At 37.6% G+C, this 27,809-nt stretch overlaps 1 protein-coding gene across 1 annotated transcript; it reads right to left on the bottom strand.

The window, feature by feature from the left end:
* Window positions 1–211: 211 nt before the first annotated feature.
* Window positions 212–27,809, bottom strand: LOC131433740 (peptide transporter family 1-like). The gene is made up of 5 exons (XM_058600323.1): window positions 26,981–27,809; window positions 2,605–2,683; window positions 2,316–2,544; window positions 906–2,259; window positions 212–848 (listed from the first exon to the last, which is right to left on the bottom strand). The coding sequence occupies exons 1-5, from the start codon at window positions 27,014–27,016 to the stop codon at window positions 372–374; spliced, it is 2,175 nt and encodes a 724-aa protein (XP_058456306.1). The 5' UTR covers window positions 27,017–27,809; the 3' UTR covers window positions 212–371.

Below are 27,809 nucleotides of genomic sequence, written 5' to 3'. Positions count from 1 at the left end.
GGTATCTCGTTATGCCGAGCTCATGAATCTGTTTAAAGTGTGTACTATATCAAAATTGGGGTATTTGAAAATTGGCTTCTGTTTTTTTTTATTTCAAGTAAGTTTAACCAATAAATAGTCAAAACTTTAGAAATAGAAACATGAAATAAAACGATACATCAATTTAAATTACGCATTACGGTATGTGATATTTGAATAGAAAGAAACGACAGTATGTAAAATTTCTTTTTATATTATTATGACGACTACAAGTTTCTCGGTAACTTAACTTGCTTTGAGAGCTGTTAGATTGACTTGTTTTTACCACAAAATTGTATTAAAACATAAAGATGCTAGATACAATCGACGAAGAAACACATATATACACAGATTCAGTCTTCTCGGTACGCTTCATTCGTGTAGGAGGCTTTAACGTTCTCCAATCCTTTTTCCAGCGGGCTTTGATCAAATTTGCACGGTTCACTCTCCCCTATGCTACCGGTAGATTTTTTTATATCACCCGATTCAACATCACTTATCTCATGCTCGCTGTATTTGTAACGGATGGCTAAAATCATGAAGAACGCCATATCGAGGAACATCAATATGGCAAATAGGAAAAACTCGACAGATTGTGAATGGACGAATTTCGCTTCGGCGATAAACACTACCAACATGTTTCCGATAGCGACGGTTAGCAACCAAAATGCTTGTATAACGGATTTCATGCTTTCGGGTGCCTGCGAATAGGAGAATTGCAATCCCGTAATCGAGAACATCACCTCGCCTGCCGTGATTACCACGTACTGCGGTACTAGCCAGAGCATGTGCAACGAGTTGGGTGGGGTTACTATATGTCGTTGAAGTGTCTGAAAATGAAAGGGATGAAAATAATAAATTGGGAGACTTGTGGGACTTTAACTTACAAATTCATTCTCCAAAACTTCGTGTAGAATAATTGTGTAAACTCCACCAAGATCTAGCTTCACCGATGCAATTTTCCTGATTCCATCATTACTAAATATATCATATTCTCCATCAATAACCGATTGTTGATCGAAGGTATTCAATGAAATATTGTACTGGGCGTCGGAAATCAGATTATTTTTAAGTAGGACCTTTTTAATTGTTTTAATATTGGCAAGTAGTCGGAGTCTTGGCAATCCTCGCTTATCTTTTTCTGTAGAGTCAGAGTACTCCAGAAAATTTATTTTGTTGGCTTTTTGATTAATAAAATAGCTAACTGCGTTTCCTGGGTTAAGGTAAAACGTTCCCGATACATTGGACATATTTGCTTTTATGCAAAAGTTTTCCGTGGTATAAGCTGAATATCGGAATGTGGTATTTTGTTCCGTAGACACCTGAAGTGCCTCAAATGATCCAAGGGATTGGACGGTAAAATTATTGAAGTGTGGAATATCACTCGTAAAGTGATAATCGCATGGCAGTCCGTTGTAAATCCGTAACTGAGATTCATTTGGCGCTGGTAATACCGCGTTGGTTTTGTCTAGAGCAATTTCGACAAATCCAGATAAGACAAATGCAGCTCCAGCTAAAATTCCGCCGAACGACAGCTTCTGTAAAGGTGTCTTGATACCAACTTTCTCTAGTACAGGGTATACTAAACCTTCGAAGAATGGAATGAACGCTAAGATTAAGAAAGGGTTGATAACTTGCATCTGATCTGGTTTGATTGTAAATGCTCCGATTTCACCGTTCATTCGCGTTGCTTGGAAAGTCCACCGAGAACCTTGTTGATCGAAAAGAGCCCAAAATACAGGCAACGGAATGTATAGGATTAATATTTTCATTAATGATTTTATATCTGAAACTATTTGTTTTCCGTATTTAGCTTCGGCATAATCCAACCAATGGCTCCGTGGGTTCACATCGCGCTCTTTTACTTTGGTAGATAATGCATTTCCGATGCATTTGAATACTAGAACTACCATATTCCCTGCAGGTTTTTTGATTGTGTACATTGACTTTCCGCAGATGAATACTATAATTGAAAAAATCATAAGAACAGCCGGCACTCCGAACGCAAGGGAGAAACAATCAGGATCATCGAAGCAATGGACATCTTCGCGAAGAATTGGTGTTAACGTTGTCGAAATAAGTGATCCTGCGTTGATAGCGAAGTAAAACAACGAAAAGAACTTGGCTAGTTGAACCGCTTGCTCTGGTAATTTAAATTGATCTCCGCCAAAAGCTGAAACGCAGGGTTTGATGCCACCCGATCCTACTGCTATGAACAACAACCCCAGCACCGTCATGGACCTGAAATGGCATACCGAATTAAATGCAGGAAATTAAGATAGTAATGAGTCACTTACGTGGCCGGTAAATTCAAGGGTGGAATTGCTCCCATCGCAATCAGTGTGCTTCCGATGCAGTACACAATTGATAGATATAAGATCGTTTTAAATTTTCCCAACCAACTATCAGCCAGTATGGCACCCATTAATGGGAAGAAGTACGCTAAGCTGGTGAAGATGTGATATATTACGGTGGCTGTGTCGTCATCATAGTTGAGCTTCTGAGTGAGGTAGAGTGCCAAAACAGCTGCAAGAGAAGTTAGGGGCTTAGTCAATCAAACAATCAGGAGTAGACAACATAGCATACTTCGCATTCCATAGTAGTTGAAACGCTCGCTGAATTCATTGCTGATTATGAAAAATATTGATTTTGGGTATCGTACAGGCTGTGGAATAAAGTGTTATAATTTTACTAGAAAAATTCGATGATAACTATTCGGTTTTATCCTATCTAATAGTAAGTATAACAGTTACCCATACAATTATAAACATATGATTGATTTTTTTCGGGACAATAGTCTTTTGTACACAAATAATATTCCAATTATTGTTCTGAAATTCAGATGCTTATATGAACGAATAAGTGAAACTCGGTTTGAAAAACCAGGATAAGTATTTTTGAATACAAAAATCGGACGGGTGTGGGGTGTAAGAAGTTATGTTCTTGCAGCAATCACTGCTGTATGTAGTACGAATCAATATAAACATGAAATTGTTTTGATTCGTGCTAAAATCGAAACGAGAAAAAATGAACTTAGAAACAATTTCTTACAATAGTATTGTAAATCGTGTTTCACTCCCAAACACCACTTCATCATGCAGCGTGGTGTATGTAGAATAGGGGAAAAAGTCACTTACACAAGAAGATCGATATCTCCGTAAAAAACAGACGAATTTCAACAATCTATGGCTTATTGGACAGCTATTACTGTGTGGCATCTAATTATCAAAACATATTTTGTTTACAAGGACAATTGTGACAGATATTGTCAAAAAACTGAAATTTTAGGAATTAAACTTGGTATAACTCGAGAAGTAAGCATCCGATCTCAAAAACATTCAATAGCGTTCAGGCTCACGAGGATCCCTTTCAAGTTTCAATTGCAACTAGTTTGATCAAAAATGGTCCAGTCACACACGGACATTTACTCAGTCTGTCAAGCTGAATCGATTACTATATGGCACTCGATCTACCGGGCCTCAGAAAATTTTTCTAAAGTTTGAGCGAATTCTATACCTGTATATTTTATATTTATAAAAAGGTAAAACAGGATAAAAACTTAGCCGGCTCTTCCGAAACAATTTGCAGGTTATGCTATTTCGTAGGTTATGATAGTTGCTTGCTGAACGAACCGGTTTCGGCTACACAGGTTCGCAGTTCCCGGTTTCTGGAAGTACCGAAAATTATTATCAAAACCTTCAAAACGGAACTCACTTGATTTTCTCAGAGATGGCTTCACTGATTTTCACAAATGTTGGGCTCAAATAAAAAATATTATGGTCACATAGAACGCTATTTATTTTCATTCGGAAGCGACTTCCTGTTTCGAAACTATAGGGTAAAGTATGTTTAAAATTTCAAACCGTCATTTAGAGCAATTATGCAAAATAGAGAAAAATTCTTATAAAATCGACTCAACACTGTTTCAATTTGTAGGTTATGATAGTGGCTTGCTAAACGAAACGACTACGATAAAAACCGCTTCTCAGTACCTTGTTCCAGAAGTACCGAGAATGGTGGTCAAAACCTTCGAAACGGAACCCTTAGATAAAACCTTAGCTGGTTCGCTCGGAACAAACACTCTCGGTTTTTGCATTTAAAGTTTTTTGGTCAGCAGGTGCTGCGAACGAAGATTCAGAGTTTGCACACTTTTATTTGATTCTAGAAATATTATTAAAAATTAGTTAAACCAAAAATTGTAATTATCTCTAAATGGAGGATTTTTAACTTCAAGTTCCATGAACAATAGAGTACTTATTATATAAAAGTGCAAATAACTTGACAATTCATAACTCGTTCTCAGAATTTGGTTTACAGTGTCAATATTGTGGATGACCGCAAATTATCAGGTAAAGTCTAAAAAACAGTCAAGTGGGACTATTTTCTCAAATGTTTAAATATTATATTCTCGAAATTTTATTCTCAGATCTCTGTGCATATTTTGGGCTCGGTACATTCTGTGATATTGGGCCGTATGAATAAAATGTAATAAAGTCTGTTGTTTGTAATATCTTCTTAAAAACAAAGTATAACGCGATTCGGTATGAATAAAAAAACAAGTTCGAACATGTAGTTAATGCTACTTTCGAAATTAAGCATTTATTGCATGCCGTATCGACAAGGAGCCGGAAAAGTTGGAATAAACATGCACAAAGCAAGAAACGTACTTACTGCTGCAAAAATGCGACCTTTTTTAATTTTTTGTACTTCAGTTTATCAGCAAACACACCAGTAGCAACTTACCTAGAGCTACCTACCAAAAAATTGTAGTAAACACTACAGTTTGTAGCATGTTCGAAAGTTGTTGTGTATTGAAGTCTCTTCTTTTGAAAGGAACGTGATCCACATGTAGCATTTACTACCGAAATTCAAATTTACTACATTTTTTTCATACGGCCCATTGTCTCTGACTCGAGTACTAAAAACTGAAAACCAGCATCACATAGGTCACAGGAAAGGAGTGGTGTTACTGGGGCGAGGAAATTAATAGGATTTATCTTGGTAGATAATACGATCTAATGATTTGAAAAAAAAACACGCGAAGTTTATAACCTGAACGTTTATGTGTAACCGACCCCAAAACGAAAAATATGTATAAATTAGTTATCAAAATACCATTCGCGATGACACCTAATTGATGCTTCGCGATATTTCCTATTTAATGATGTAAAATTTCCATTTAGAAGTAACATGCATAGAGTAAAGTTGAAATTATCAGGACGGTAGTCAATTGAGTAAAAACCAACCGAATACCCTAATCGTATCTCAAAACGCGATATCAAGGATAATTATCATATAAGATAATGATTTTAAAATAGTCGAAATGCATTGGTAAATTTCTAACTAAATATTGGTTTTGAAACTTACAGTTTTTTTTTTCTAAATCTCTAAGCAGCCGGTTACCGAGAGAGCAATATGAAGTTATTTTGATTTACAGCAAATTAGTTCTAAACTGAGAAGCTATGACAATGATAAAAGAAGGCGATTTTAGTTTATTTGAATTTATATTTTTTTTCGAATGAACAACTATCGCTGTAGTTTAGTAATCCTTGGTTTGTCTTACAGTAAACTTATTGTTCTATAGCTATTCTCCGAACAGTTGAAAGATAAATTTTGAGCATGTTTTGTTATACCTCATAGCAGGCTATCACAATAAACACCCAGACACTTAAACTATTTCTACGTAAAGATATCTAAGGCAACCAAAAAGAATTCAGAACTTGGGCATTCGAAGAATCCGAGACCTACTACTACACTAAACAACGCATTAATTATTTAGCAATGTGTGCTATTCAAGACGGCTTAGAATATGCATGTGTTCTTATCTTGCGTATGCAACAAAAATGTGCTCTCGATTCTCTCGAAAATGACCGGACCGATAATTTTGGAAAACTTAGATTGAAATTAAAGCTCTCGTGGCCCGGAATTCCTGAAAGTTCCGGAATTATAGGGTAAAGTTTGTTAAAAATGGTATACCTTCACTTAAAGCGGCGAAATAAAGCACGTAAAAAATTTCTAAACTGGTATCAAGTCATTATCACTAGACGGACAAACAAACCGATTCCGGATTTCGGAAGCACCGAACATAGTAGCCATATTTTCCCAAATGGATCTTACTACTCACTTTTTCCATCTCAGCGATGGTTTGACCGATCTTCGCAAACTTAGGTTCAAATGCAAGGTCTTGTAGTCCCACACGGAATTTCTTAATTAATTAATTAATTTCATCCGGGTCCGACTTTCTGTTCCGGAAATATAGGGTAAAGTGTGTAAAAAAATTACGCCATCGCTAAGCGGGCGAAACAAAACACGTAAAAAATTCTCTAAACTGGCCTCAAAACTACTCCAATGGGCAGCGATTCGCAGTAGACAGCCAAACAAACCGATTGCTTTTCGAGATTTTTTTTTAAGAATACCACAGTATTATAGATAAGAGTGTGATTGATATGAGAAAGGCATAATTACAGCACTAGGTGGATTAGAACAGGTTTTTTATGGCAGTTTACATATGTAATGTTCAGCTGAATTAAAAATGAATTTGTTAATTTTAGGCTTGTTACAAAACAATGGTAATTGAATGGATAACGGTTGTGGAACATTCTCATTAATATTCAATTAGAAATGATTGTTTTAAAATGCAATGGAGTTGAATGAAACTAGAATCAATTTATGAGATTGAACACTCAACACTGCAAGTTGTATTTAAAATATCAAATCAAAAAATGGTGTAATAATGTAATGATATAAAAAGTTGTTTTATTACGAACTTGTACAATTAAGATATAAATTCGCTAGACGCATTGATAAGCTGGCCTTCTTCTGTTTACCTTGCCTTGCACCAGAACAGAAACAAAGATAATAGAACACGATGTGAAAAACTGTGGAACACATCTAAATATCTCATGGAAAGTAAGCAATCGTTACAGAAACAAATGATAGCTCGTAGAATGCCTTATTCATAAACAATTCAAACGCAAGTTAGGTTCGTAGTTGATCGGATAATTACAATCAACTGTGTATTTGTATGCAATAGATACATCATTGTGGCTAGTGTCACATCATAGCTTCACCATAAAAATGGCACCATTAAGTATGCATAATAATAATGTGTTTATCAGAGAAGGAAGCGTTCAATATGTAGCACACTGACTGAACGTAATCGTCACATTCCATTCGTAACACGTGTATATATTGAAATTTGAACGACGACAGTCGTTTAACATTGACATTAATAAATTCTGCGTCTGCCGCATACTGCACCTTTTTTCCTTTTATAAAGACTGTCAACAGGCGGTACATTCAAAAATTGGGTACTGTTTGGTGATGTCTGAGCGGACTGTTTGAAAACATTGAAAGTGGTTTGCATACTTTTACAAACCAGTAAAGGTTCCTCTGTCACTGACAATTGGAATTGTTTTCGTAAGTATAACTTACTTACAAACAATTGTTTTGCATGCCAACTGTAAACTTAACGGCAGGTTTTTAAGAAGTGCGTTTTTGTTTCATATGGTTGAACTATGCAGTCCGTATACGTCAATTACTAACCGACTTGTAATTCTGTGGATCATATAGCAATATTCCTCTGTTTGATTTTTCGTTAGCAATTTATAATTTGCAAGAAAGACAAAACATTATTGATAGATACCAACCGTAGAACAACGCCTTTGTTTTCAGCAGGTACTTTAAAAAAAAACGACAAATTGGAAACATTCGAAATTCTACCAAAATTTGAACTTTTTCATCGTGCATTAAAAAGCAACTGACATTTGAAGCAAGAGAAGTAATGCATCGAAATTCTGCATGCCAATTTCGAAAATCCGAACTATTTACACGCCTAGTTGGCGGAATTGTTGAATGTGATAAAATCAACTATAGCACAAACAAATTAAAGTGAGAGCATCATTTTGAGAGCAAGGAACTCAAATTTTGAGTTGAACTTACTCAAATTTTGGACAAAATATTTTTTCTTATTTGGAGTAAAAATTACTCAAGTATTGACAATTTCGTCCCTCAACTCAAAAATGATTAGATAGGTGGTAACTCAAGTTTAGAGTACGTGCACTTTTTATGAATTTGAGTGATGTGTCACTCAATTTTGAGTTATGTTCAATGAGGGTGTACGCAAACTAGCCATCTACGCGAGAACCAAGAAGGCTGTGTAAAATTTTATGGAAGGAATCAGACGAAAATCCCGGAAATTCTCATTTGTTAAAAGGACGCTGATATATGCATTGTATTTGAAAAACTAAATATGATTTGATTTTTTCATAAAATGTTAAACCGATTTGCACATATTTTTGTATGCCCAATGCTCATAACACCATTTAAAAAAAGTAAATTAAAACAGGATGGCAAGTGAATTGCCGATTTCAATTTCCCGTTTTTCCCCTTTTGTTTTAGATAAAAACTCCCGGTTTTTGGAATAGTCTCATATCGCCCCTGTTTAGTTTTTTTTAAAAATATTTTTTAATTCAAACATCCATCCCATGTCCAAAAAGGATAATTGTAATAGGCCCGCTAATTGAGGATTCAAATACTTTCCAGGCATCTCGATGTATAAATAGAAAATATTCATTATAACATGTGCATATAAGAAAAGCATAAAGCCTTTTTCAAGTCATTCAGAGGTTTTGCTTACACGTAACCGATTTCTTCCGAGTGCACATGACTGTTTTTATTTTTTTTTTTTGGTTTTTTGGAAAATAAATCATTAAGGAACAGCAATCTATGCTTGCAACTTAAAATCATTTTGTACATTTTCTTCGTTCCTTCCAGAAGTGAAAGTGGAAATCTCAGTTCGGCGGGAAAATTATAAACGGCATAATGGCCAAGGATGGCTTTTATCGTATCAAAGAACGCTCTCTACTAACTCTTCACACGATCTAATCAGTGCCATCAAAGAATCATTTTACTATTGCCGCCTACCTTTGTATAAGTTGTATCTATGAAAATAGCTGTGAATGCTCCGGACCAGGGTTTTGAAATATTGTATATTGTAATCTAGGATGAGAATCATCAAGTCGAATTATCTGCGATAATTATCAATTTGCGATTCTCTCTTGGTAAATTACTCTCAGCACCGATAATTGCCGGACAGTATATATTTTGTTAAGGGCTGTGAAATACTCAGAGTATGAAGTGGAGTGATGAAATGTAGAAAAATTCTCTCACGGTTCATGCATTGAGAGACAGCGAGTTCTTGTAGCATCTTGTACTCGATTGAAAATGTTGTATACAATGTAGAGAAATATCGATCGGCATTCTGCCAAATTATCGGCAATCACCAACACTGATGATGGCACAGCGGATCTAACATATTATCGTCATTGCCAGAGCTTCGGCTATGGTACAATAAATTGTTATACGGACATATACTGTTTAAATTATGTCGCTTGCAAGCACATCTGTTCAATGAACGATACCCTCAGATGAATTATCATGCTGTGATTGTGATGGAAACCATAGAACCAATTATTTACTAAGTCCTGTCAGACCAGAAATTTGAAATTTTCATGTAATAAAATTGAATTAAAAATCATTAGATGTACGTATACCTAATATTTCGCAAAACCGTTCGGCTGCCACGACTTGCTCTTTTAAAACACCAATTTTTTTTCTAACGTATCTGTTAGCCAATAAACAATGTTTACGATTTCAATGCGTTAATCGGCAAATAAATCAAATGATAGCTGTTAAAATGCACAATATATCGATCTGTTTTTTTTCTAATATGATTCAAAATGCTCGTAGAGTAATTAGAAAAATAATCAGAAATTACGAGTTCTTCATGATGAACTCTCCGCTGGTTTTAAACCAGTTTTATTTCCAATAGCTTAACTAACTTATCTTCTATGAGAAATTTTTCTACAATTGATCTGATTCCAGCAGATCAATCAATAACATTCAGGGTATTAGTTCAATTACCAGCTTAGAACTAGAATACTAACGTAAACCCTGAAATTGTTTTGGGAGCTATAGATATAGCCGTATATAATTAAAATCATTAATTTATTGAAGTTCCAAAAGCTCAAACTAAATTCAATTCAATACTGGTCCTCAGAAATCAGTTTAAACTCTCAAAAAAGGAATTCAAATACTTCCTGTAATCGGTGAATAAGATCAAAGTCGACAACTCTTCCAATTTTGCGAGTCCTTTTGACATCTAACAGAAATATAAGCATAACACAAGTATTGTCTTAAGATGACATTACTGAGACAAATTATGATGATACAAGGGCAATCATTAGCAAATTTAAAACATAAAGACTCCTAAAAATGTTCAATAATTTTATTAAAAATTTTCCCTAAGTTACCTTGAGATTTTGCCATAAATTTTGCAGGTGCTTTAAATACTTATTCAAAAATTTAATAAAAATCCAACAGAAGCATCCAAATTATCCTTATTTTTCAAAATGAGCTTCTATTATGCTGTTATTGATAACAACTCAAAAAACTCTGATGCTTCCTGTTTGATTTAAAACTGCCTGTAACCCTCTAAAAATCGTTGGACGAGACGTGGAGTGTTGGACCAATTTCCAATGGACAATAAGTTGTTTCAACACTTGTACTGAAAATTTCGCTCGAACGCAAATTCGGGTATTGTCCCCTACTTTTCAATTGCTGAAAAAAAAACTTATTATGCTAACAACTGTTACTCATAGGAATAATTTTCCCGGTTTTTCACTAAAATTTCCGACTTTTTCTCAGTTTTTCCCGGTACAATCAAATTCCCGACTTTTTCCCGGTTTTCCCGATTTTCCCGGTCACTTGCCACCCTGTTAAAAGCTGCACCAAGAAGTATAAAGTCTTACTATTTTTACATTCATCTGAAACTCAAAAATCTTTTGGTTAACGATGTGTAAGAACGATGGAATCAAATGTGTCGTTTAGTTGTTGGACAAGTTTAACCTTTATCATGCGTGCATCTGCGTGGCAGTATTAGTGTGTTTAAAATAATGCTCAGCTTTGCATTTCCATCTACCTCAGTTGTACAACTTCGCTCCATGTTGAACATAAATAGCAAACTAGCAAATGCTTCTCATTCCTAACAAGCAGGTTTGTTCGTCAACAGTAGGTGAAGGTTAGCATGCTTTTTGAATCATTAATTGACGTTACGGCGAAAGTACTGAAGTGTTGGGAATTAAATAAGAAAATATTATGACAGTCACTGAAAATTCGCTCCTTCAAGTTCGATTATAGCATTCATTCCATTAGTATCATTATATTTGAACATTTAGGGGTTTTTTGGTTTGTACAGAAAAGCACATATTTTATTTCAGCTTTCTTCACGTTTCGCCTTCGGCTCATCAGTGCTTAAAGCAGTTCAAATTGAACTGCCATCTCCGCCTAACAGTTCAATTTGAACCGCTAAGCAGACGCAAAGTTTACACTATTTGTGTAACGACTTTTTGGATTTTGCACCGAGATGCTATATCCTTTCTGATGGCTAGAACGAAAACGAGTGACGACTGACTACTGGTCGCCGCAGAGTGTGAACATTTAGGGGTTTTTTGGTTTGTACAGAAAAGCACATATTTTATTTCAGCTTTCTTCACGTTTCGCCTTCGGCTCATCAGTGCTTAAAGCAGTTCAAATTGAACTGCCATCTCCGCCTAACAGTTCAATTTGAACCGCTAAGCAGACGCAAAGTTTACACTATTTGTGTAACGACTTTTTGGATTTTGCACCGAGATGCTATATCCTTTCTGATGGCTAGAACGAAAACGAGTGACGACTGACTACTGGTCGCCGCAGAGTGTGAACATTTAGGGGTTTTTTGGTTTGTACAGAAAAGCACATATTTTATTTCAGCTTTCTTCACGTTTCGCCTTCGGCTCATCAGTGCTTAAAGCAGTTCAAATTGAACTGCCATCTCCGCCTAACAGTTCAATTTGAACCGCTAAGCAGACGCAAAGTTTACACTATTTGTGTAACGACTTTTTGGATTTTGCACCGAGATGCTATATCCTTTCTGATGGCTAGAACGAAAACGAGTGACGACTGACTACTGGTCGCCGCAGAGTGTGAACATTTAGGGGTTTTTTGGTTTGTACAGAAAAGCACATATTTTATTTCAGCTTTCTTCACGTTTCGCCTTCGGCTCATCAGTGCTTAAAGCAGTTCAAATTGAACTGCCATCTCCGCCTAACAGTTCAATTTGAACCGCTAAGCAGACGCAAAGTTTACACTATTTGTGTAACGACTTTTTGGATTTTGCACCGAGATGCTATATCCTTTCTGATGGCTAGAACGAAAACGAGTGACGACTGACTACTGGTCGCCGCAGAGTGTGAACATTTAGGGGTTTTTTGGTTTGTACAGAAAAGCACATATTTTATTTCAGCTTTCTTCACGTTTCGCCTTCGGCTCATCAGTGCTTAAAGCAGTTCAAATTGAACTGCCATCTCCGCCTAACAGTTCAATTTGAACCGCTAAGCAGACGCAAAGTTTACACTATTTGTGTAACGACTTTTTGGATTTTGCACCGAGATGCAATATCCTTTCTGATGGCTAGAACGAAAACGAGTGACGACTGACTACTGGTCGCCGCAGAGTGTGAACATTTAGGGGTTTTTTGGTTTGTACAGAAAAGCACATATTTTATTTCAGCTTTCTTCACGTTTCGCCTTCGGCTCATCAGTGCTTAAAGCAGTTCAAATTGAACTGCCATCTCCGCCTAACAGTTCAATTTGAACCGCTAAGCAGACGCAAAGTTTACACTATTTGTGTAACGACTTTTTGGATTTTGCACCGAGATGCTATATCCTTTCTGATGGCTAGAACGAAAACGAGTGACGACTGACTACTGGTCGCCGCAGAGTGTGAACATTTAGGGGTTTTTTGGTTTGTACAGAAAAGCACATATTTTATTTCAGCTTTCTTCACGTTTCGCCTTCGGCTCATCAGTGCACTCTGCGGCGACCAGTAGTCAGTCGTCACTCGTTTTCGTTCTAGCCATCAGAAAGGATATAGCATCTCGGTGCAAAATCCAAAAAGTCGTTACACAAATAGTGTAAACTTTGCGTCTGCTTAGCGGTTCAAATTGAACTGTTAGGCGGAGATGGCAGTTCAATTTGAACTGCTTTAAGCACTGATGAGCCGAAGGCGAAACGTGAAGAAAGCTGAAATAAAATATGTGCTTTTCTGTACAAACCAAAAAACCCCTAAATGTTCACACTCTGCGGCGACCAGTAGTCAGTCGTCACTCGTTTTCGTTCTAGCCATCAGAAAGGATATAGCATCTCGGTGCAAAATCCAAAAAGTCGTTACACAAATAGTGTAAACTTTGCGTCTGCTTAGCGGTTCAAATTGAACTGTTAGGCGGAGATGGCAGTTCAATTTGAACTGCTTTAAGCACTGATGAGCCGAAGGCGAAACGTGAAGAAAGCTGAAATAAAATATGTGCTTTTCTGTACAAACCAAAAAACCCCTAAATGTTCACACTCTGCGGCGACCAGTAGTCAGTCGTCACTCGTTTTCGTTCTAGCCATCAGAAAGGATATAGCATCTCGGTGCAAAATCCAAAAAGTCGTTACACAAATAGTGTAAACTTTGCGTCTGCTTAGCGGTTCAAATTGAACTGTTAGGCGGAGATGGCAGTTCAATTTGAACTGCTTTAAGCACTGATGAGCCGAAGGCGAAACGTGAAGAAAGCATCATTATATTTATTTTCATGCACTCGCAACAGTTCTGATAGTAAGGTCTGTACTATCTCGTATTTTCACTTGATTATTATAATTAAAATAATCATAGAAGACTACAACGAATCTACTCAATTTGACTTAGATTTAGGAGCTTGTTGGTTAGCTGAAACTAAGGACCATTGTAGACAAAGACATTTCAAATAATTCTTGCTAATCCAAATCTCTAAACTATATTAATTCGAGTTCCAGTTCTGAGGATTCCAAACTCTTTTTTGCATCGTAGCTTTTTTTCAATTTCTGCGTCATCGATCCATAACTACGGAACTGGAACTGCAATCCGGATACAATTCAATGGAATCGTTTCTGTGTCGCTTAGTGAACCGTACGGCTAATTAGCACCTATAAGCTAGCTTTTATATCTCATTCGAAACAGTCAAAAATCGCTAACGATCGAAACGTAGGTGTGTCGCGTAGAAAATTTCTATATTGTAATATTTGGTTTAGCCACATTTCAGATTAAAGTTTGCATTGCATACCGCGGGAACTGGATCTCGTCGATGCTAAGTTTATCTGCATTTAATGTACGTCAATCACGTATTATTAGTTTTGAATGTAATAAATTTTCTCCCAAATGACGAAACCATTATCATAAAAATCACTTCTTCCGTCAGAATAAATTAATTTCAATTTATCCGACCTTCATCGGAAAGTATCGCAGATCGATTAGGACTTGTGTGTGCTTCATACCAAACTACATTTCAAGTCTTCAGAAGCGACTATCAAAACAATGAGCAAGAAACTGGCCTTTGGACACAGTTAAGAAAGCGTTGAACTCTGTCATTATGAATGATCGCTTCGATGCGCTGCCGGAAATGACTGCAATCGATCCATCTGAGAGATAGTGTATGAAGAGATTCAGACAAATGGGAAATTAATAGAAAACAAAAAATAATATAGAACAATCATGTTGCATGGAGCACAGTTCGATACATAAGACATTTTAAAACGAGGGTTTATTAATCTAATCAACTGAAGGTAATGATGTACATGGTGACTCATTGAGTAAAAAAGAATTCAACTTTTCGATCAATGAACGACAAACGAAAATTTGTTACACGTGCTCTCTGTCAAAAAAGATACAAGTCAAGGTTAATGCATACTTTATTGTCCCACATTTTCGTCAACACTCATCCGACACTGTCATTTCAATGAGTGCACTTTCATTCACTTTCTGTTTCACTGATGGTCTACAAAAAGTGCCAAACGAAACAAAAACAAAATTGTCCCTGAAACGTTTGTCCACTACACGATTATCGAATAGCTGGCGGTAACGACAAAAGGTGAAAATACACCTTTTGCATTAACTTCGGACATCCCACGCGTACAGCTGACGGACATTCGCCGTAACATTGACCCACTTCATTGATTCAGACTCACTATAGTTGAATTGATGACCACCTTGGGCTGGAGTCTTCACACGAATCAACGGACCGACCAGTTGGGGTTCAAATGAAATGCAAAATATTTAATACTATGTTCAGTGAAAACTGGTGAATTGAATCTGCATTCATACACAGAAAAAAATAATGAATTCCACTCGCACAGAATTTTACATGTTCCGAGTGTAATTTGCACTCGGCTACCAAGTGCCGCTGTATGAATTTATATTTATCAATTATTTAAAAACCAGATATGAGCTCTGCGGTTCAGTCGAGTAACCGATGTGCTTGTGGTCTAATGTATCTCTCGGTTCAAAACGCGCGCTGCTGCTATCGATCTTTTGTTTTTTATTTCATTCGAATTTAAGACATGTAATTTTCAAATCACACAATCTTACATGTTCTTGAATATAAATTTGTATAAAATACGATGCTCCATTTATGTGCATCTTATAAGATAAAAAATCACTAGATTTTTTTGAACTGTGTATCTCGTATTAGCTTAGATTGAATTATTAATGTTTTGATATTTACCAGACAAATCGATCAATGTTCGTTGATGACAGCATCGTATTGTACAACGACGCTTAATTTCTTAAGCTTTGATGAATAAAAGCTTGAAGATTTTTCAGTGCATGATTGTATTTTAGGGTCCATAAGAGTAAAGCGAACAATTCTCAGTGTAGTTTAATATTAATCGCTCATTGCAAAGTTCAACTTTTCGATTTTTCAATAGTTTACGTGATACCTGAGTTGGCGGGTTAATGTATAGGCTACTGGAATTACAATCCAGTTGGTCTTATGTTCGAGCCTCGACTTGTGAAAGGATTCTTAGTGTCAGTAGGATCGTAGCACCAGCCATACAATGGTTCTGTACGTTCTGAATCCGGATGTTGAAGCCTTCTGAAACAGAAATTTCACAAAAGTAATAAAAACCCAAGGCTTTGCTTAGCTTTGGTGAGACATGGATAAATTTCTAGCATCAGGAAGAACATATCAGTATATATAGGAATTACAAATCTCATTTAAAACACGATTTTTGAAATAATCTAGGTACATACAGATACAGATGCACGATTATTTTTGATAATTCAAAATTGTTGTTACTCGTCATCGCATAACAATGGAGCACATGTTCGGATCCGGATTAACTGAAACGGATGATTTCTTCAAATTTAAGATATATAAAATTGACCTACAATGGTTTCGAAAATTTTCAAGAACTTGATGAAAGCCGATTGTTGCCACTCTCTCAATATTGCTAACGTTTCAGTATACAGCAATTCCAGAAATTATCAGCAGGAATGGTGGCAAAATTAGGATCGAAACCTATTCGACTCAAGACTGATTTTTAAAAAGGATGAATGCATTTTTTGCATCCATTTTCATCAAATCGTTGGAACTAGGAAACTGTTACTCGTTCAAAAACGGTGTCCAAGAGAAGAAAACATGTTCTGAAAAAATTAGCAAATAAAATTCAAAATAAGAATATTGAGAAATAAACTTTTTTTTAGTTTAATTTGTTCGTCTACTGCGTTACGTTTTTCTCAAAAGATGGGAGATTTGCAAATGTCTTCAAATTGGTTTCGCTCTAGCTTCTTCAGTTTTAAAAAGACACCAAAGGGTGTCTTAGAAAGTCTAAGCATGATTTTGATGCGCCTTTGTTGTTTTCGGGTGTCGGAATAACGAAAGGCCTCTAACTTTCATCGGTAAAACAATGGTGCTTCCGTACCAGATTTGACCATAAAGCTGTGAACCTTCAAGAGTACCGAGCAGAAACACGAAATGGACTGAGGATTTGCATGAAGCAGAATAAGCCAAAACATGAGTGAAAACTCATGCCGTATCTATCAAATCCTGGGTTTGTAAATTGTACGACATACTACAGTGCGGAAAACTAGCATGCGAAATCAAGAATAATGAATCATACGTGAAATTTGATTATAAAAAGCTTTTGAGCGACCAGTTCTCCTACATGGTGCGTGTTGGACAAAGCATTGGAGATGCAGATAACTCGATATTCACAGAAAAATTCAGTAAAAAGGCTATGGTTTGGCAAGGAATTTATAGGCGTAACATCCATTCGAATTTATCTGTAACAACAGATACGATGACAGAGGACGTTTTCGTTCGGGGATGTTTTCAGTGGCACCTACTCTTCATCATCCGAAAACATCATAACCTTGTACTGTTTTGACATCAGTATATTTGCCATATGTTTTGTCCCGGGCTGGCGGTTCAATGCATAGGACGCTGGTCTTACAAGCATGTTGTCGTATATTCGAGCCCCGACCTGCACAGAAAGAAATAATGAAATTTACACGAGATGTAAATCAATAGTAACATGGAATAGACATGAGTTGAATCGAAATTTTGATTGAAAACCTTCATCGATGCAAAACTAAATTGAATTGCATTGAATTTTCAATGAATATAACTGTATCTTTCCCGGGCCCTGTGGTGGAGGAGGAGCACTATGAGGGAAGCTGAGCTGCAAGCAACCGGGCGGGTCATAGGTGGTGGATAATGCTTAGTCGTGATAGCAACTCGTTGTGACTCGCGACCCGAACCATGTAGCGGGGGCTGACTGCAGGTGTGGGTAGGACGAGGTAGTGGGCCCTACACGTTCTAGGCCTAAAAAACCACAAGACCTAAAGCAGTTGGCCCTGACAAGGCGAGTTGGAGCCGCCTTTCAATATGCACCTGGCCCAAATCTCTCTCTTCTCGCGGTCCTTCAGCGTTACTGCAAGGTTGGCGCAGGCCTAGCTAGCCGCCCATAAAAAGAGCTTGCTCAGGAAGTTCAACAAGAAAATTCGGATGGATCTAATCGGCTCAGACCTTTGCGACGAAAACGGACAAGAGATTGGAAACTCGGTACGTGGAACTGTAAGTCTCTCAACTTCATCGGAAGCACGCGTATACTATCCGATATAGTGAAAGACCGCAAGTTCGACATCGTAGCGCTGCAGGAGGTGTGTTGGAAGGGGTCTACGGTGCGGGTCTTTCGCGGGAACCACACCATATACCAGAGCTGCGGCAACACACACGAGCTGGGAACAGCTTTTATGGTGGTGGGGGAGATGCAAAAGCGTGTGATCGGATGGTGGCCGGTCAGCGACAGAATGTGCAGGTTGAGGATCAAGGGCCGGTTCTTCAATATCAGCATAATTAACGTGCACAGTCCCCACCTCGGAAGTAGCGATGACGACAAAGACGAATTCTACGCGCAGCTGGAACGTGAATACGATCGCTGCCCAAGACATGACATCAAGATCGTCATCGGCGATTTCAATGCTCAGGTTGGCCAGGAGGTGGAGTTCAGACCGGTGGTTGGAAGGTTCAGCGCCCACCAGCAAACGAACGAGAACGGCCTAAGACTCATCGACTTTGCCACCTCCAAGAACATGGCCATAAAAAGCACGTTTTTCCAGCATCGCCTCCTGCACCGATACACCTGGAGATCACCCATGCAAACGGAGACACAAATCGATCACGTCCTGATTGATGGACGGCATTTCTCGGACATTATCGACGTACGAACCTATCGGGGCGCTAACATCGACTCGGACCACTACCTTGTGATGGTTAAACTGCGTCCAAAACTGTCCGTTGTGAATAACGTACGGTACCGGCGCCCGCCGCGGTATAATCTGGACCGACTGAGGGACACCGAGGTCGCGACTGCCTACGCGCGGCATCTCGAAGCAGCGTTACTAGCGGAGGAGGAGCTCAATGATGCTCCCCTGGAGGACTGCTGGACCAGAACTAAAGCAGCCATCAGCAATGCTGCGGAGAGCGTCCTGGGATACGTGCCAAGGAGTCGACGGAACGAATGGTTCGACGGCGAATGCCAGGAGATATTGGACGAGAAGAATGCAGCACGCGCAGCGATGTTGTGTCAAGCCACCCGTCAGAACGTGGAATCGTATCGACAGAGACGAAAGCAGCAAACTCGCCTTTTCCGGGACAAAAAGCGCCACCTGGAAGAGTCGGAGAGAGAGGAGATGGAGATGCTGTATCGTTCTCAGGATACACGGGCGTTCTACAGGAAGCTGAATGACTCTCGCAACGGCTTCATGCCGCGAGCCGAAATGTGTAGAGACAAGGAAGGTGGCATCCTGACGGACGAACGTGAGGTGATCGAAAGGTGGAGGCAGCACTACGATGAACATCTGAATAGTGCACAGGCGGACAATCAGGCGTTGGAGGAGGAAGATTATGTCAGTGTTACAGCCGACGGAGATGTACCAGTGCCCACTATGAACGAGGTCAAGGAGGCTATCCAACAGCTCAAGAACAACAAAGCAACTGGTAAGGATGGTCTAGGAGCAGAACTCTTCAAAAGGGGACCGGAGAAACTGACGGAATGCATGCACCGAATAATCGAAGAGATCTGGGACAGAGAACAGCTACCGGAGGAGTGGAAGGAAGGGGTCATCACCCCGATATACAAGAAAGGTGACAAATTGGACTGTGCAAACTACAGGGCAATCACAGTGTCAAATGCCGCCTACAAAGTGTTATCTCAGATCCTGTTCCGGCGTCTATCACCACTGGTAAATGGATTTGTCGGGAGTTATCAGGCCGGGTTCATCAACGGCAGATCAACAAACGACCAAATCTTCACTATACGGCAAATCCTCCAAAAATGCCGTGAGTACCGGGTCCCGACGCATCATCTGTTCATCGACTTCAAAGCCGCATACGACACGGTAGACCGTGTAGAGCTATGGAAAATTATGGACGAGAACGGCTTCCCTGGGAAGCTGACAAGACTGATTAAGGCTACGATGGATGGTGTACAGTGTTGTGTCAAGATTGCGGGCGGTTTCTCGGAACCGTTCGAATCACGTAGGGGATTAAGACAAGGTGATGGGTTGTCCTGCCTGCTGTTCAACATCGCACTTGAAGGAGTTATGCGAAGAGCGCGGTTCAACATGCGGGGCACGATTTTCACGAAGTCCGGACAATTCGTGTGCTTCGCTGATGACGTGGATATAATCGGTAGAAACAAGGAGACGGTAGCAGATCTGTATACCCGACTAAAGCGCGAAGCGGCACGAGTAGGACTAAGGATAAATGTGTCTAAGACAAAGTACATGCTGGCTGGCGGAACTGAACGCGATAGGCAACGTCTGGGCAGCAGTATTACGATCGACGGCGACGAGTTCGAGGTGGTTGACGAGTTCATCTATCTTGGCTCACTGGTGACTGCGGACAACGACACCAGCCGGGAGATCAGGAGGCGCATTATATCCGGAAGTCGTGCCTACTATGGACTCCACAAAACTTTGAGATCCAGGAAACTTCACCCCCGCACGAAGTGCACCATGTACAAATCACTGATAAGACCGGTGGTTCTCTACGGGCACGAAACGTGGACAATGCTCGAGGGGGACCTGCAAGCACTCGAAGTCTTCGAAAGGAGGGTGCTGAGAACGATCTTCGGTGGTGTGCAGGAGAATGGAGTGTGGAGGAGAAGAATGAACCACGAACTAGCGCAACTCTACGGTGAGCCAAGTATCCGGAAAGTAGCCCAGGCTGGAAGGGTACGGTGGGCGGGGCATGTCGTGAGAATGCCGGACAACAGCCCCACCAAGTTGGTGTTCACCTCTAATCCGGCAGGTACGAGACAAAGAGGAGCGCAGCGTTCACGGTGGCTGGACCAAGTGGAGCGAAACCTGGATAGTATCGGGCGCCGACGTGGTTGGAGGCAAGCAGCCATGGATCGAGTTACATGGAGAAGAATTGTTGATCAGATAAAATCTTGAAGGATGTAATATCAGAAATATATATAACTGTATCTTTCAATTAACGCTTATTTTGCGATTAAATTATATTGAAACGTACAGAATTGTAAAGTATTTTTATGTTTAATTACCTGCTCCAAATATGTGCATGAAAATAGATGTAAATTCACAAAATATTTTTATCTGTGTGTGGAAGGCTTCTTAGTGTCAGTAGGATCTATAGTACTAGCCATGCCATGCAATGATTCTGTACACTAATGTCGTTTCCGCTTGAGAAAACTGAAACTGACACAAGGTAAGTTCATCAAACAACACTTTTCATGAAACTGTGTTGATCTCGCACTTAGCAAAACCGAGGGTTTGAGCAAACCTGATATAAAAACCAAACGGTTTGACAGCAGTTAAAGTGGAAACTGGGTTAGATTTTTTAGCATCAAGCGAAAACGACATAAGAATCGGCTGCTGCGAAGCCTGTTGAAATGCCCAAGACTTTGCTCATATTTCGCCAAGGGCAAAAAGCCGAATTCGTACTCAAGAAGATGAATCCTCCAAGCTGTCTCCAGGCCAGACCAATTTAAACTTTTGGGGCCATGACCAAGGTATAGTTGTAGAAACATGTAAAGCCTAACCCCGGTAGAGGTGATTTTTATTATTAACATTAAACATCTCAATAATAGAAATTAACATTTTTTAGTTTGAAATAAGAGTTCAAATATTAGAATTCTGTCATTGTAATATCAAAGCAAGAACAAAATATTTATAGAAGACGAATTTTTCAGTTATCTGGAATTCTAGCATTCAGAATTGAATAGTATCATATGCATTCATTTTATCTGATTCTGAATGACAATGTCAAAACTGTAGAAGAGTACAAAATAGAGAACAAAACAATGAACAAAATTAATTTGCTCGAAAACTAAAAACCTTAAACTCGAAATTAACGTCAAATGCTGGTTTTTAAGTGTAAGCTGAAAATATAGCAAACAAAAACTAAAGAAATAACTGTAAAAATCAACTTTTCAACTGAGGCCAAGAGGATTATTTAACATGAATTTCAAATACAAAAGTAACAGGAACACAGGATTTCGCTTGGATTGATTAATTGACATTATAGAAATAGCACATAAGAGGTTAATCAACTAGTTGGAATTGAAACAAAGTCTTTGTACCTATAATAAATATTCAAATGGAATATTTTTTTCACTGAATTAATTATATGTTGGTATGGAAACTGAAATAATTTACTTGAAATAAATTAGCAAATTCCTGTAGCGAATTTCGATTTTAGGTAACTACAGGATGTCCCACGAAAAATTTCATATTTAAAAATGCAACAATAAAAAACGGTCTGATAGATTTCAATGATTCATAATAAATTTTATGAATCAACCTTTCAAATAAATCTATAATCATTTCAATCTATCAAACCGTTTTTTTATTATTGCATTTTTAAATTCGAAATTTTTCGTGGGACACTCCTTAAGGTGAAATGTAGCGGAATGTGCGCGTCGCGTTTTTGATCAATTACTCAAAAACTATATCGATTTTAGAAAAACTAAAAGCACTTAAGTCTTCGCAATTAAATTTATCACAACTAAGTATTCTTCGAATTTTGCTTTGTCGAGCCGTAATTGGTTTTTGAAATTTATGAACGGAACCAACGGGAATGGTTTCAGAACTGAAAGATAGTGTTTGTTACAGAAGTTTATGCAGCATTGAATTTTGTGTTGAAATATAAACGAGTAAATGGATATTGTAATAAATCGTTTATTTTCTAAGTAACTGTCGTTTCTAATACTAGTAATATCCAACTATCTTGAGCTCAATGCATTGATGTTATTGAAGCATGTCTGTGTAATATCATATAATAGATATTACTTCAGATTGTACTGTCAAAGACACCGAAAATACTTGAAAGTTTTCTTGTCTTCAATCGTGCTTTTGAAGGAGAATCCATGCTAATCTCAGGCATATACATAATAAGCAAGTTAGGCAATAGATATACATATAACCTTATGTTAGTCAATCAATAATTACTCATTGATTCATAGTTCTAGTGTAATAGTAATCACTAACAATAACGATTGAATATTCAAAGTGTGAAAGATTCAAAAATCCATTACGAATCAATGAGTCTTTTTTTCAAGCTAACAAAACGAGCGGTAAGCCCACTGCGCTCAATCACGAAAATATTCCTGGTTGTGTCGGTTTTTCTTGTTATGCTTTGTGCGATGATTCGGTCAACTCAAGCAATTTAATGTTTGCGCGCCTTTTTTGAGACTGCATTTCACCTTAATTACATCACTAGGTGGATTGAAACCACCACAAGATTAAAACAGGGTTTTCAATTTAATTGTTTTATCTTTCAATCCTTGAGAATGCTTCAAATTTATTTTTTCTCAGTGTATAATTTGTGTCCAACTGAATTCCTACAGTTTCTTCATGAACATCATTTGTGTACAATTTACAGTTACGAGTAGAAGAAATTTAATACAATCCGCTCTTCTTAAAAATCAATCTTAAGTCAAACTAGTCTTTTCATCCGCGAGAACATTAGATTCTAACATATTGAGTCTTAAAGTCAATTTCAAACAATTGTTTGAATCAATTAATACGATTTTTGAATTAAAATTTGAATCAAATTAAACTCTTTTTGAATCAACTTTTGTGTGGTAATGCATATTAGATTCAAATATATTGAGATATGGATTCAAATTTCAAAATTTCATTGAATCAAATCAAAAATTTATTTGATTCAAATGCTTGTTACAGTACATTAAATGCATTTGAATCAAATATGTCGTTGGATAGATTAAAAAAAATATTTTGACTCTTGAATTAAACTAAATCAAATATACTGAGTCTTAAAGCTTGCTTCAGATAGAATTGGAACAAAGACAATTGTCTGTATTTCAGTTCATTATTATTGAATTCAAGATCTTTTTTAATACAAATGTAGCGTTTCCTTCATACTTTTAAGAAAAAATACGGATAAAATTATTCGTCACGGTTTCGAAGGAATTCTCGATTTTTTCCTGTAAAACGGCTCATTAGGCGGCGCACACCTTCTTCGTCCATCGTTTTAGCTATCTTATTCCACCAAGTCGTCATATGATTGATGTCTTTGATAACCTTTCCCTTTGCCTTGAGTCTCCTCTTCATGATTGCCCAGTATTTCTCAATAGGCCGGAACTGGGGGCAGTTGGGTGGGTTAAGGTTTTTCGGAACAAACTGGACCCCTTTCTCTGCATACCATTCTTGAACGACTTGCTGTAATGACAGCTTGCCAAATCTGGCCAAAACATTACGGGATGGTCGTAGGATCGAATGAACGGCAAAATTCGTTTTTGGAGACACTCTTTTTGGTATAGTTCCGATGTCATTGTCTTATTTGTAACGAAAACTTTCGTTTTTTTTTTGTCACAGCTGCAAATGCCCTGCCAAATCATAAATTTTCTTGCAAATTTGTCGGCAAAAACAAACTTAAATTTGGCTGGAACATCCCGCTGAGCCATTGCCAAGTAAAATTTTTGACCTGGGATATGCCCGAAATCAGTCTTGACATAGGATTCATCGTCCATCAGAAGACACCCGTCGAACTTGATCAGCACCTGTTTACAAAGTCGATTTGCGGAATGTCAAAAATCATACGTGAAGCTGACAAAATTCCCGACACGTGGGCTTCAAGAACTTCCAAATCCGTCCACCAGGAGCACCACAATATCAGCAAAAGTTTGTTCCAATTCTAAATGAAGTAAACTTTAGCTTCAAATTCTTAGATGTTGATTAAAATTCTTCGTCCTTGAATCAAATGATTATTATTTCTAAAATATTTTCATTGAATCAAACATTGGTACTAGTTGATTTATTTACAACAACTTTTGCTAAGATTTCATTTTGTTACATCATTCAAATGGATAACGTCGTTCGAGGAAGTAATAAATTTCGAAGTAGTTGACGAATTGAAACTATCTGCACTATTGAAATCGTTATAATTGTGCGATGCTGAGGTAGGTTATTAAGGATGTTTGTACAGAGAACTTACATTTGTATATTGGAAATTTTTGAACGAAAGGAAGTAGAGGAGTCAATACCACAACCGTACTTAGCTGAGCGCACAAAATGCAATCACTAATAAATAAAAAAATAATATACAATATTTAGTGAAAAATTCTTTTTAAATAACAATTTATTAAATTAAAAAAAATCCATCATTGAATCTACACACTGTCGCACGAAAGCCTGATTTTAGAAACAAAACTAATTTGCTTTGAATGAAATAACAATTGTATTTGATTCCAAGTGAAATTGAATTAAGGTGGAAAAGAAGAACATTTGAATTCAAAGCACATTATATTTGAATGTAATGCTAATTTTATTTATTTTTGTGCACGAATAAATAAAAAATATTTGCTTTGAAGTAAATATCAAAAGTATTTGAATCAAAGGAAAATGAAAATAAACGCTGACTCAAATTAAAACATATTTGAATTGAAAGTGTAATATATTGAACTTTAAAGTAAAATTTTCTGCGTGAACGTTTTGTCATACTGAAAGTGTGTATAAAGTTTCATTAAAATCGGAGTATGCCTGGTGATCTGATGATTTACTACCTATTCCTGGAATTGCTCTATAGTGTGTGTCATTCGAAAATGAAATAGAGGATATGACACTACTGATGTAACTAATAAACAGAATTGCTTATTTGCGGCCTCAAACGGTCGTAAATTTATATAGCAACGTTACAATAAACAAGCATCCGGACTTATAAATGGGAAATAGATATATTGAAAACGTTAACTGCATTATCATTTTGAGCCGATATGTGTATGAAGCTGTGATCATATCGATTCTATACCAATAATAAATCTACAGAGAGCTGGATCGAGATGCCATTATGTGAAGCACTGATAAATGTCGACATTTCTGCGCAGCAATTAACCGGTAGTTTACAATGAGTTGAACTCACCACTCAGAATTTACCGTAGACAATTCCGGCTTTTAACTGACTGAATGTGGTCTAGATTGCGAAACCGAATATTGATAACGAGCGTATCCTCGAAAGTTGAAGAGGCATCGACAGTAGAGAATTGAATTATAGAAATTCGCGAAAACATGGCGCGTACATGGCCAGTGAAGCGAGAGATACCTGGTACAAAGCACGCTAGCCAATTTTTAATGATCGCTATTTTTGATGCGGCCTCATTTTGCGTGATGCAAAATTTGGTTTTCTGTGGTTGGCTGCCGGGTTAATTAAATGAGTAATTGCAACAGAAGATGCACAAAAGTACAACCTTTTTTTTCCTTCACTGTTTTACGGAACCAGCGGACTGTGAAGTCAATCTTCGGCATCTCGTAGCTTGAAGCAGCAGCAGCAACAGCAATCACGAAACTAGACTCGACGCGATCAGCCTCCAACTGCAAAATTGGCTGCGGTCGATCGAATAGGCATGAAGCATCGGTGTATCTGGTGAAAAAAATCAACACTCAAAACGCAAATGTTCATATTGAAATTGGCATATTGATACATGTTTACAAATTGAGTATCAAATGTCATTCATTTTGTAAGATCTCTAGTTATTGCGTTACATACAAAATGTTAATTTGCTCTTCTATGAGTGTTTGTAGGTAATCATTTCATTCAAAAAAAATGTAACTATATTACACTTTTTAGTGTGCATCGATGGGTCTCTAAATTAGTGGGCTTATGAAACGCATTGAAAATTTTGATCGCTAGCTGGTTTCGCTCTAGTGCACACGCCGTAACCGTTTTCCGTTAAAATTTGTAGATACGATGCTATATTTATCGCGTTGTTAATTAGTTATAGTCATTGAGAACAAGCTGCAATTCGATCATTTGTTCAATTGTTCTATCACTTTCTCTTTTACTTGATCAATTTAGAAGAAATTTCCTGGAGAAGTTTTGTTATTTCATTGTTCAGCTGTAATCTAACTGATATTACAAAGAAATTAATAAAGCTGATGAATTAAACTAATAATATTCATATGAAAAACCATACACAAATTTTCCCCGGAAACTCAAAAGTGAATTCTGCTTTTTTTTGTTGACGCACTCTTACGAAACAACAGTGTAAAATTACAATTACGACGGGCTATAGTATATAATTACCGGTGAGCTAGATACTTCGAAACGTGTCGAAACCATTTTAACTTTATCGTAGTGTTTACTACCTATTAAAACTGCTTCGGGTATGGTATTATAGATCAACTTTTTATCACAAAACTATGTTCGTACGAGCTGCTTTCGACGTTCCTTATCACAACCGGCATTTATGAAGGCAAGTACAATTAATGTTTAATTCGATGAACACATCACACCATGATATTCACTAAGCACAACAAATGTGCTAAATACACTGCTTGGTATTACTGCATGCTAATAGCCTTCGGTTAAAATTCTAATCGGTATCTCCCAGATCACATTCAAACAGTTTCTCATCTAAATTGCGTTTCGATAGCACCAATACACGTCTGCCAATGTAAGTCCTCCAACAATCCAAATTTCCTCTCTGTGCACTTAACAGGTCACAATTTCAGTTGTGTTTTCGGGCGAAAGTATAGCAATTAGGAATTGTTTCTTTTTCTTCTCAGGTGTGTTGTAGCGTTGTCCACACGGCGGGTATTTCTTACTAATCCACTTTCCGTTTGTTGGTAATAATCGAAAGCCCCCACACAGGCTTCTATTGGTCTAGCATCGTTAATTCACATGAGATGTGTGATGTAACCTTGGAGATAATTTTTCGCGATATTCAACAAAGTATTTCGATAATGTGCGAGCAGAGACTGAAGAAACAAAGCGAAAGAAAACAACCGTCAACATTGATCGATTTTGACGAACAAATGAAAAGTTACGAACGATTTCCAGCAGACAACGTGCACAACGAGCTTCAAACCGCACGAACAGTCGGTTGATGGAAGACTGGGGTAGCGGCCGAGCT

This window comes from Malaya genurostris, chromosome 3 (assembly GCF_030247185.1).
Source record: "Malaya genurostris strain Urasoe2022 chromosome 3, Malgen_1.1, whole genome shotgun sequence".
Lineage (NCBI taxonomy): Eukaryota > Metazoa > Arthropoda > Insecta > Diptera > Culicidae > Malaya > Malaya genurostris.
The sequence above is the reverse complement of the archived record's forward strand: the minus strand, read 5'-3'. Positions and strand labels throughout refer to the sequence as shown.

Bases quoted from the DNA above. Each gene is read 5' to 3' on its own strand.
- LOC131433740 (XM_058600323.1), bottom strand. From the start codon at position 27,016: ATGGTTTCGACACGTTTCGAAGTATCTAGCTCACCG. The intron at 2,684-26,980 runs GTAATTATATAC...TTTATTCCACAG, and splicing joins TCGAAGTATCTAGCTCACCG to CCTGTACGATACCCAAAATC. The intron at 2,545-2,604 runs GTATGCTATGTT...CTTCTCTTGCAG, and splicing joins CAACTACTATGGAATGCGAA to CTGTTTTGGCACTCTACCTC.